This window comes from Apteryx mantelli, chromosome 5, assembly GCF_036417845.1.
Source record: "Apteryx mantelli isolate bAptMan1 chromosome 5, bAptMan1.hap1, whole genome shotgun sequence".
Classification (NCBI taxonomy): domain Eukaryota; kingdom Metazoa; phylum Chordata; class Aves; order Apterygiformes; family Apterygidae; genus Apteryx; species Apteryx mantelli.
Window position 1 is genome coordinate 42,382,595 of NC_089982.1, and position 12,278 is coordinate 42,394,872.

At 35.7% G+C, this 12,278-nt stretch overlaps 1 protein-coding gene and 1 long non-coding RNA gene across 2 annotated transcripts in view; one reads left to right on the top strand and one right to left on the bottom strand.

Annotated features, from left to right (window-relative positions):
* Nucleotides 1-2,025: 2,025 nt before the first annotated feature.
* LOC106484077 (uncharacterized) lies at nt 2,026-5,527 on the top strand. The gene is made up of 3 exons (XR_001292515.2): nt 2,026-3,337; nt 4,356-4,471; nt 5,247-5,527. It is a non-coding gene; the product is annotated as an uncharacterized lncRNA (long non-coding RNA).
* Nucleotides 5,528-10,378: 4,851 nt separating this feature from the next.
* Nucleotides 10,379-12,278, bottom strand: part of MARCHF1 (membrane associated ring-CH-type finger 1) — a 90,315-nt gene continuing 88,415 nt past the window's right edge. Inside the window, exon 7 of the mRNA XM_067297875.1 lies at nt 10,379-10,737. Coding sequence (XP_067153976.1) covers nt 10,436-10,737 — 302 coding nt within the window. The 3' untranslated portion in view covers nt 10,379-10,435. The remainder of the gene's footprint in view (nt 10,738-12,278) is intronic.

Below are 12,278 nucleotides of genomic sequence, written 5' to 3' on the forward strand. Positions count from 1 at the left end.
GAGTGTGTAAATGGTACTCTGTTAAACATTGGACCCAGCTAGTGACAACTTCATCCATCTCTTGTGGCAGGGCCTGGGGTGTCTTTAGGCACATGCAGTTTTGTGGAGAGCGGTGATAGCCTCATTTTACTAATAGGAGTACTGCATGTCATAGACCAGTCAACTTCAATTGAAGAAAAGCTTTCCTGTTTGGTGAAAATGTATATGCAGAAGATGCGTTACATGGAGTGTCAGTTAATTATTAAGAACTCTTTCTCTTGTACCCTCTGAGAATCCTGTTTCAGGAACACAGCTGGAAAGACTTAAATATTTTATTTTTGTCAAGAAAATTTGAAAGGAGAGAATTATGCTGTTTTCCACTCTGTGGTGAAGACTTCAGGTCAGAAGCAATTTAAAGTTCATACAGTCTGTTTTTAGGATATCTTAAGCAGAAAAGGGATCTTTTGTCCATGTTTTTTTGTGCTGATGCCTCAGTTGAGAAAGCTGTATATTTGTAAATTAAGTTGCTTAAGGCTTTTAAAGAGGGGGCTTACTTTAAGAAGCAATTTTTAGATGTCTTTAAAGGTGTCTTTCAGGAAGGTTCTTAGCAGATTCACACTTCTAATGCTGTAAAATTCAAAAAAAAGAAAAACCTCACAACATAAACCAGCAAAGGCAAATGCCTTCGCAGATTAAAGGCATTAAGTAGGACATCTCTGTTAGTGTAGATGTCGTGGTCATATGTAGCAGTCACAGTTCAAATGCCTATTAGTAACTGTAGGAATAGTTGTTCCCCATGGATGATCTTTCTGTGCTTGAGCCTCAATACAGTTCTACGTATTGTACAAGAAAGCCTTCTCAAGGTAAGTAGTTCCACAGGTTTCCAAAAGTTCTTTTACAGGTATTCCAGCTGTGTAGTTTCTTAGATGTGCAGCAATTTACTGCTGAGGGTTATTCTATTAACAGTTATATGGAACTTTTTCCTTTTGACAAAATTGGCTTGTGCTATCCTTTTGTGTTTTAGGAAAACAGGCTATTTAGTAAGATGGAATTAACCATTGTCCACCTTAAATCATTCTAAAGAAGAAGCCTGAATAAATTTAACAGGCCTGGGGCACTGTGCGAGTGATCTAATGCATCTTCAGGTAGACTTCAAGTCCTAAACCTGGCTAGAGGTTTTATGCTCTGACACCAGTTGTATCTCTAGGCAGTCACATCACTACTTTGTGTTTGTGTTTTAGAAATAAGGATGCTGAAATTCAGGGCAGGCCTTTGATATTTTTTAACTTCATTAAATTGGGCTGTGTTGTGAAAGTTACAGATTGATTCAGCTTGTTTTGATTTATAAAACTTTCAATCCTGAACTCTGGAAGCTGAACCAGTGTAACTGGTCTGAACTGAAGAAGTGTATGTATGTGTTCGTTCACTGGTTTGACAGATTTTGCCTTTCAGAAAGATTCATATTGTGGGCTTGTAAACAACCTCTGATATACTTTGAAAGCAGAATCATGGCAAAAAAAAAAGGCTTTTCCTTCACATTGGATATAATACAGAATTAATCACTATAACAACACTATATTAGGCTGATGATCTTGTGAATACTTTAAAAAAAGATCATCACAAAATGGTATGGAGAATGAGATGTTCTGTATTCCTTGAAGCAATTCACTAATAAGGCATTATAAAAAAGAAAAGTAAGTATTACTTCTGTGGTTGATGTGATAGTCAAATATTTGAAATGATTTCTAATATTTACTGTTCACACTTCAAGAACATGTTTACAGCTTTGACTTTGTTCAGTTTTGTGGGGTTTCTCCCTTAAAGTCCATGTATCCACTGCTTGTTTAGCTGTCTTTTAAACTTTTAACTATCTTGTTGACCTGTTGGTAGGGAAAAAAAGAACAGTTTCTGGCTGTGAACTTTTTATATTGGATTATCAGAAAAATTGCTATGTAGCTGACAAGTATTTGTGTGTGTTTGAATTTACAAACTACCTGGGCTTAAGCTGATAATGTGCAAGATCAACTTACCAGGTAAGTATTCCCCCCCCCCCCCCCCAATATTAATGGTGGCAATGGGAAAGAAGAAACCCAAAGTTTGATTTTTGTTTACTTATTTTTAATTCCATGATGAGAATTTTGGCTGAGAGCTTTTACGCTGAGAAGACTGAAGGGTGCGGGGCGGGGGAGAGTAGGGAGTCTTTTGCCTCACATACATTACTGTGACGAGATCGTGGAATCTGTTCTATAATCATCTCATGCTTGTGCTTTAAAGCCAGCTATTTGGGTTTTGTATATTGATGAGCTTCTTCCCTATAATGGAAGAAGGATGAACGCTCTCAGGCGTTCTGAATTCTTACTGTGTTTCTTTTAAATTAAAATGTAGAAAATCGTTGCTGCTAACAGAGGGAATGGGAAATATTAGTGTTCTCTGTTCTTACAACATAGTGTAATGTACTTATCGTAGGGAATACCTTGAAACTGTGTTTACTTGCAACTAAGGATTAAAAATTTTAACTCCTTTACTTTAATTTTCTGTACCTGACAGTTTTTTTTTCTGGTTAAAGAATAATTTAATGGAAGATTTCTTTCATTTTGAACTGTCATATGTTGCTTCACATTTCCCTGCTTTTTAATTGTTAAAGTTAAATCTTTTTAAACTCAATTTTCTTTAACTGCTAGGACTTGAAATAAATTAAGCCTACACAATTTCAAACAAAAAGTAACATTTTAACATAGATGCCCCACCTTGATATAAGAGCTTTGTTTGCTTTTTTATATATGTTTTTAATTTGTGTCTCTTAGCAATATACTTACTTACTAAGGTATGCTATTAATTACTCCAACTAGTCTTGGAAAGCCAAGAGTTTTCTGAGGAACTGGTTCAAACTTTCTCAGTAGTACCTGAGTTGTGCTGTGGTTCTAGGGCTTATGCTATTGATAGTCTCAGCTGGAAAGAACCGGCCAACTTTGATTCCAGCAGTCTGTTACAATGCTAGTATGGTTTTCTTTCATGTCCGTCAATTGTTGATTTAAAAAAAAAAAAAAAAAAAGCTATTTTTCTGAAAGATGGCTGTATGCAGTCGATTAATTTACAGCTCTTTAATGTCAGAAACAAATGTGACAATTAATGGAACTGTTCACTGTGGGTTTCCCATCTGCTCCATATAGTCATTTCTAAGGGATGAGACTTGGGATATCTCTGATGTAGAGAAACAAGCATGCAGTCTTAGCACAAGCAAGCACTTAGTCTGTCTCATTGTTGTGTTTTTTCTTTTCTCCTTTTCCACAGTGTGTGTTAGTCCGTACAGAACTCCAGTATGTGCAGTAGGATGTGCAGCAAGTCAAAAAGGCAACAAGTATGAGCCATCTCCTGAGCCATTCCTGAGTAGTTCAAGGAATATACTTAAAGATTATCTATCAATCATCTTATGCAAGAGCTTTTTTTGCCATTGATTGTGCCAGCAGTGTCATTACAGAGATAGGTGTATGTGCTATGTGAGTCTAGAACCAAAAGTGTGTATGATGTTTGTTACAGTCCAGCTTCTAAAGAAACTCTCGCTTGGTTTTTTTTGCTAGACACCTGGCAGATAAGGAAGAGTGGTAAAAAGGGACATCATTATTGTTTTTTCCTCAGTAGGAAAAATTGTCCACATAAGGAATCCTCCAGGCTCAGTTTTCTAGTAAAGGGCAATGAAAAGGCTGCATATCAGAAGTATGTCAGATTGGCTGGTTGGGTCATAAGTGATGTATCCTTCCCAGCATGATATGATGAATACATCTCATTTTTGCCTTCTAGCTCTTTCAAGAGTAAAAATTCATTGTACTTACTTGAGTTCTAGATTTTCTTTCTAAGAAGAAGGATGTTTTAGGTAAAGTAAGAAACTTTTCTAATCAGGTATTGTGTGATTCATGCACTGCCTTAAATACAGCTAGTGAAATCCCGTGCAGAGTTCCTATAATGAAACTCTAAAATTAAATAAGTGACTGGGAGACTTACTGTGGTAGTGCTGTAATCAGATTCCCTAAGCCTTAACTACTCATATTGCAAATACAGCTTGATTTTATTAAAAGGAAGAGGAGTTTTTATCCCTGTGTAACTAGTTACCTGTTACAAATGAAAAAACTATTATGTAAACTAGTCATCAGACCAAAGTGCTACAACTCAGTCTAAAAACAGGTATTTCCTAAAAGATAGGAAGGTAGCATTCTATTAATATTAACTCTTATTCATGTAGTTTCAGGTGTAGTCAACCAAGACAGTAACATGCTGATTTGAAAATTCACATAGTGACCTTGCCTTTCTTCTTAGGACACTAACTTGTCAAAAATTCTTACCCATACTTTTTTAGTGAAATATTCTTCTTTTTTCCCCAGCTCTTGAAATGTAATAGCAAACTCTAGAGGTGAAGTGGCACTTCAAGAAGACTCTCTAAAGCCTGAACTTTCTTCTAGACTGATTTATTCTTTTGACTGCATTCTTCAGGGCTCCTGTAAGTAGCAACCTTGCTTCTGAGAGCCATTAAGTTTTTGTTGGTTTCTACTTTTCTGAGTTTATTTTAATAAAACCCATCTAAATCTTGTTACTTTATGTCTCACTCCTGTGCTGTTGGTGAACCATTATTAAATTTGCTAGAACATGTTGTTTATCTCTGAAACATATGCATACACTGATATAATAATCCATATATAACATTACTTCATTACGGCCTGATTTCCTCAAATTATAAATTGTGCATAAAGTCTAAAGGCATTTTAACTATATGGTAGTTCTGAAGAAAAAATAACATGCCATTTACTGAACTGGAAGAACCTAAATGAATCAGAACAAAAGTTATCCTTTATGTATGTCAGACAGGCTGGACAGTTTCCTGTGTAGTTTTCAAGAGAACTTATCCATTGCTAAAATAAGACCTAATTTAGTTAACACACTTAAAAATGAACTTGATCCTCTCCTCCATCTTCTTTCATTGTTTGGAATAGTGCTGATTTTCATATTTTTGTGTATATTACCCTTGAGCTGTTTTAAAACAAAAGTTCAGTGATTCAGCTAGTGTAGGTTGTAACTATTTGCAAGTAATAGGCAAGTTTGCCCCCGAGCCCTCCCGCTCCAGTAGACCCAGAATCTTTGTGTTCTCTATCACAGCATACAATTTATCTGAGGTTATTTTCTGAGATCCATGTCATACGTGGTGGAAATGTGATATGCTGTTCAGAGCACTAGTTGTATGATTGCTTTGTTAACTGACAATTCGTTTTGGCTTTTAGGTAAAGTTCATGCAGAACAGTGTCAACTTTTTATTGGGGAAGGTGTAAACAAATACCTTCTAGAGTATTTCTCTTTGTATGTATTCACAGAGAACAAACTGGAAACAAGCAAGTATGTTTTGTGTTCTAATGGTACCTTCATCAAGAGATTGTAACTCTTGAATGCAAAGCAAAAATGTATAGTGAACTATAAACTAAAGTCTCTTAATTCTAAAAATAAATTTAGCTCTGTTTTTGCATATATTAATAAATGTGAGTGAATATATCAATATTACTAGAATTTCTTTGGTTATGCTGTTTCTTCTGTATTATTTCCTGTAGGGATTCATGAACCCATCCTTGATTTAAATGATGAACTAGTTAGGTCAGCTTTAACTAAATGAACTATCTATTGGCCTTGGATGTAGGGAATGTAATTTGTTTGAACCCTTCTTCACATGTTGGGAACTTATTCTTAGCAGTCTTAGCCACATGATGACTTGTTCTAGCTAGAACTGAGGACTTGAAACTTAGCCCAGTCTCTTGCACAATCAAGGACCATGGTATGAGGAAGGCAGACACAACCCTTTTCTGAAAACTAATTTTATAGTTTGGTTTGAGCTCTGTGTATTTATCAAGATAGGACACCTTTTTTTCTTTCTTTCTTTTTTTTTTTTTTGCTTTTACACATGACTTCAAATATACATATTCTTTTATATGGCTAACATTTAAAATTTCTTTTCAGTAAAGAAGCATTTATTCTTTAGGATTTTTGGAAAAGGACAATCTCACTAAGTAGAATCCTAATATAATAAAAAAGGACATCTGATCCATTCTGACAATGTAAGGTAGGATTAGCTTTAACCATTTAACTGTCTAACATTTGTCCAACCCTCTTCAAAGATTTCTAGTGTTGAACATTCTGCAATCACATAATGCCAGTTTACTCCAAGGTGTTGCTCTTTTTATGTATTTTAAAATATTTTCCTCCTCCTCAACTGCTCCTACAATTGAAGCCCACTACTACTTGTCCATTTTGCTATGCATGTAAAAAATGGGTTTTCTCTGAGAGTTCATTATCCAGTTGAAGCCTGTTTTTCTATATCCCCTTCTCAGTCTTCTGTTGTGCAAGTTAAACCACCATATAGTTCTTTCAAGTGTTTTTTTACTGTGACATGCTTTCCTGAGCATTCTGCTCAGGTGTGGTACCCAAAAGCAGGCACTGCAGTCCAGCAGGATTATCAGTATTAAATATGCAGCTGAGTATGGTGTTCACCTTTCTCACAGTAGTGTGGCGTTGCCAATTGCTGTTCAGCTTGTGATGCTCTGTATAACAAAGTGACAGATGTAGAGCACTACAGTACTTTTGGGTCATTTGTTTAATACAAATACAAATTTTTTCCACAACAAATAAGCACGATAGATATATTACTTTTGTTTCCCTTTCCTTCTGTCTTTCAATACACATTCACCCACAAAAACATGTAATTTTTCTTTTGCAAAAGAGAAGGGAGTTAAACAAGAAACACAAACTTGTAGTTCCAAATATTACACACAGTAAAATATTTTCATCATAGAGTAACCTTCATTGCATTATTAGAAATTATAAATGGTTTGTTCTGGTGATGGGGAGATTACTGTTTTTTCTACAGGACAGAAGAATAAACACTGCTTTCAGATACAGCAGTGTGTGAATGGCACCATTCTCAACCATACTTGAGAATCTTCATAATGCTAATGATAACTTAAAAAATCAGGAAAAGATGCATGTTCACAGGTTGAAAGTATATTGTTTAAAAATCTAGATCTTAGACAAGTTTACTTCCACCTACCTTCATTAAAGCTTTGCTTAAACAAGAATGCAGATTAAGCTCTTCACTGTAGTGGCAGCTCTGAGTATTCTGCTGTTGTGGGTCTTAGTCAAGCTAAATACCACTTTCAGTGCATTTGCCTGGGATACACTGTGGCTACACGGGCAGTTCTATACTGATCTTTCTTTATTAGCTATATCGTTATGCGCTTCATTAAAAAGTCTTAGACTGTATCTTAAAACTTTAAGTACACTGCTTTTGCAGCATAGAATCCTGTAGTCATTAAATTAATACAGAATATTGCGCTTTGTGTAGGAATGAAAAAGCATGGTTGATAAGCAGCTGTCTAGTGTCTGTATTCATGCACCTTCCTTATTCATGCAGACCTGTATCCAAGGCATGTTGATATGAATAGCAACTTGTCCTCTTGAAGAGGTCCCACCCTGCTAAAGAAACAAATTCCAGTCTAGCATGAAATCCCTAAAAGCTCTGGAATATCCACTGCACCTAGGAAGAGAGAGGGATGCATGGGGTAATACTGTAATGCTTTAAGAGGTTGAAGACTGTTTCAAGCCTTCTGTAACCTATGCTGCTGCTGACTTCAGCAGACAATGTATTTTGCTGCTTTTCCCACAACTAAATATTTCAAAGGGAGAGGAGGAATTTCAACTGAGGTTTTTCTCCATTCTTAAATTTAACTGGAAGCTCAATTGCCTGAGTAGTTGTGGTGAGCACCAAAATAGTGTTTTGAAGTTGAAGTTGTTAGTATAAAATGATTTTGCAAGTTGTGTGTTCTGTTGCTGACTCTGCGGTACATTTTAAAAAATGTGCAATAATCTTGTTGGATGCCATAGATTTGTTTTCAAAAGCCTCAAGTATTTTTTCTTTGATTTGAAATTTATACTTGTTCAAGAAAAACAACAGTATGAGTGAGTCTTCAGTAAACTGTCGAAATAGGGGATAAAGTACTTTCTAGGGGATCATGGTGCTACAGCAAGTCAAGGAACAAGCAGGCTAAAGAAGGGAATAATTTTGTTTAAATGAACATAAAGGAATTGTCAGTAAGAAACTTTCTGCTGTTTCAGAAACATTTTAATTATCTTTCATGATATTATTCCTATTCAGTCGATTTTCCTGTGACTCATCTGGTTTTGTTGTAAACATCTATCCAAACATGTAAATGCATCTAGTAATTTTAAGTATCTAAGGTTGAATATCTTAAGATTTACTTTTTAGCAGGTGGGCTTACACTTAGAAAACCATGCCTTTTGTAGAATATCTTAAGTACCTGCAGTTACTAGGCATTCCTTGGTACTGTCATGGCTTTCTGAAGACCTTCTGAAGCTTCTTCCACAATTATAAACCCAGAATTGATTTGGTTACTCTTGTATCACAAATGAGAAGCTGTTATAATTCCAATTCTGCAACTGTATAATTGGAAAGTTAGTTATTTTATATGAAAAGCGAATGTCATTATGTGAAAAGACTTGAACATAAATCCAACCCAGCTGGAGCAACTGAGGACAAATATTAATATGCATTTAGGGCCTGTTCAAGCACCAAGACTTTGTATCCTGTCTAGCCAAATGACAAGCACTTGTCACAGCCAAATAATGTTATCAGTTCCAAAGCAAAGGAACATAATGATCTGGTAACAGATACAACTGCTACTTGGGGTATGCTCTGAGGCTTAAAGCCAGTGTAAACATGTTCACAAAGGAATGCTTTATATATAAATTCCAATACCTATTAGGCCCATACCCTCGACAATTGCAAGAATGGGATGATTCTGTTATTTAATTGTAGAAATTTGAGCGTGCAACAAGGAAATTTACCATTAGAAACTACAAAACTTCTGTAAAAGACTGTCAAGTTCTCTGCCAATTATGGCAGATTTCCCCCTGTGAATGAACCAGTGGTCTCTCATCATCTTTTCACTGGTTCTTTATTTGCTTGCTTGCTCTTCCTCCCTTGCCTAAATACAAGATCAAAAAGGAGCTTCCAGCTTTTTTTTGTCACATTCAGGCCCCAGACTTGTTCAAGCCTACACATAACAATTCCAAGTCAATACTGGCTGTCGTGTCCTGATGGTCAACATCACAGGTATGAAAAATGAATCACAAAATTGGCTCTTTATATAATTCACCCTGTTGGACACAGTTTTATATCTACATTTGTTTATCTATTGCACCTTTTAATGCTATTCACACCTCATTTTTACATGAGAATGCTTAAAACAAAAGTAGCTGCTGAACTGCTCAATCTCTAACACCTCAAGTTTACCGTGTACAGAAAGAAACCATTGATTTACTTTTCAGTCAGTTCAGAACAGAGAGATTAAAAACTAAAATTCTCTTAAGATATCTAGGTATGTTCTCTTATGCCTACCCTTCTGTATCATGAATCTTAAAAAAATAAATAAAACCAAAAAAGCTTCCATCTTCCCTATTTGTCATCCTTTTCCAAACCTTTAATACTATTCAATTTAATTTTACGTGATTCTGCAGTAAACTGCATTTTTATCTTATAGTTTTGCTTTAAAACTCTGTATATCCAATTTATGAAAAAGAATTCTAATTCACTCTTACAAAGTAAAATAAACAGCTGAGCTGCTGTTCCAGATGGATATCTACAAATTCTCTCCCTCCCCATCTTATTTTGCTAGTTTAAAAAAATAGCTGTAGTTTACAGAGGCATGAGTTTATACTGTTTGGAATTCCTTACTCTCAAAAATTCAGACATATTCAGAAACAATGCTACCCTTCAAATGTTTCAAATATCCTTAAGTTGATACAGCTGCCAAAATATTCAGGCTGCAATATAGTTGCATGAACCTGTGTTACCTTAGGCTTAGAGAGTGTTTGCTGTGATACAGCTCTGTATACTTCTGTTCAGTTAACATGTATAACTTGACTTATTATTTTGAAGTGTATCTTTAAGAAGATAATGAGCAAATAAGACCCTTAGTAGTAACAAACAGATGAAAGGTTTTTGTTTTCTGTAAACAAAATGATGAGAGCAGGTCTGTTTCTACTTCCCAGCTATGCAGTTTTTCAAAAAAAAAAAAAAAAAAAAAAAAGGTCATCTTGTCACATTGATTTGGCATTGTCTGTGAAACTTGTTCTCTATTGCACTTTCTACACTTGCACTTTCACTACACTTGGCTGACTAGTTGAGAAACTACTTCACAAACGGTCACATTCCTTACAGTAACAAGTTGCTTTGCTGGATCCATTTTCCTTGTCAGGATTCTGGGTTTTGTGTTGTTATCTTTTGGGGGGTTTTTTTGTTTGTTTGTTTTAACTGAAAAAATGCACAGTCACTTCTACTCTCTTTTAGCATTTGTAGTGTAGAAAACACTACACCTTATTCTGCAAGGAAGAAATAATGCTGTCTCTGTCAAACTGGCATGACCTCAGATGCCATTTCTTCATCTGCCAGCTGAGAGTTTGTACCTGTCTGTGCTACTGGCACAACCACCGCATCCTTGACGTCGGAGTTCCGAGTGCCTGAAGAGATCTTCTCCTCCAGTTTTTTGGCAGTGTCTGGGCAGTTCTGAACAAAGATCACTCTATTGTAGGCTTTCAACCTGCGCCACAGTTGCACATAAACCTTACACTGTACATACATGAAGACGAGGCCTCCTGTGAATCCAATGGCCACCACAACAAGTTTTGTCCAAAATGGCCATTCAAGGACACCTTTGAAATAAAAGGATTATATTCATTACCATTGTTATATAATAAAGTACTGAATATCACTAAAGCTTTTTGAAACAAGGCCACTTGCTAGGAATTCCCAGATATACACATGCCATGGGGGAAATTGTGGCCCCAATGTAGAAAGTAGAAAACAGCATCTGTTTCCTATCTTATAAGCAGAAGGCCAGCAAAGAAACTACATCTGACCCCAAGTATCAACTGATATCACCACAACTTGGTTAAATAAGAAATTCAAGGCCCTGACAGAAGAGCAATACTTGATATAGCTGAGAAGCAGAACATTAGAACATTTTGCTGTTCTTTAGTAATATCCCCATAGTTTACGGTTTGCTTAAGTAAAAATATAAACTGAGATAACTGGATGCCTAGCAGTATTACATACATCTTTAACAATAAGTTTTTCTTCATCCTCCTAGAAGCATGACACTCTAAGATACCTGCAGGCTGTGGAGCACCAGCATTCATAATGTTATTTAGCTGGTCTTATATTCATGCTGAAGTCAAGGTGTAGTAACAAATCTAGTGGAAAGAGTTCCAAATGCTGAATGACCTGCCTTCTTTGACCTTTCTTTTCCCTACTATTCTGTCTGTGCTGCCCCCCTGAACCCACCCACATCAAAAAAGCAGAATTTATATCCTGTGTAGTAAAAGAGTAACTGCTTTACAGTTGGGGTATATCTGGTCTTATTTTTCTCTTTGTATCAATTTTGTATGTACAGAAAAATCTGTGGATGCCAACACCAAAAAACTACAGAAGAGATCATTTGAACTTGGTATAATATGAATAATGTTAAATGATCTGCTTTGGCCTAAAAGTAGTCTTACAACTTTAACAGAATAAATTACTGTTGTATTAAGGACATCACTCTAATCCTAAGTTAATTCACATCACTGCAGCTGCTTTTTCAAACATTAAGAAACAACTGCTCTCCTTCCCTAACACATTGCCTCATCACATTTAAAGACTAAATGCTATACACAAGAGGCACATCTCAGTGCTTACGTTTAAGATGTTAGTTATTGAACAATCAGAGTAGGTTTATTGGTTAGGTTTAGCAGTCACAAGGTTTACACATTCACTTATTTGTGTCAAATGCTTCCATAAGGGGAAAAGACACCACTCCCTTTTTAAATAATTTTAAGAAATACTGATTTTTAACTTTATGCAATATTAACAGACAGTAATATTACTTAGTTTTTCTCCTTCTCAAAATATGCTTATAAGATTTTTTTTTCTAGTTTTCACTGTTCTTTCCCAGCATTTCCCATTTAAACAGAGATAACGAAAGAACAAAAAGAGAGAAAAGCAAACTATATGTACGCCTTCCTCCTCTCCAGAACACACACATTTGATTCTGTAAAAGTACTTTTTTCCCCAATAAGCAAATTTTGAGGTGAAACAGTTTTCCCCAGGAACACTTATTTTTGCACGTTGTAAGTAGCTCTGAGGAATCTCTGTGTCCATTTCTAAGGTGGAGAAGCATTCACTGAATTTGGAAACAATTCTGTACACATTGTGA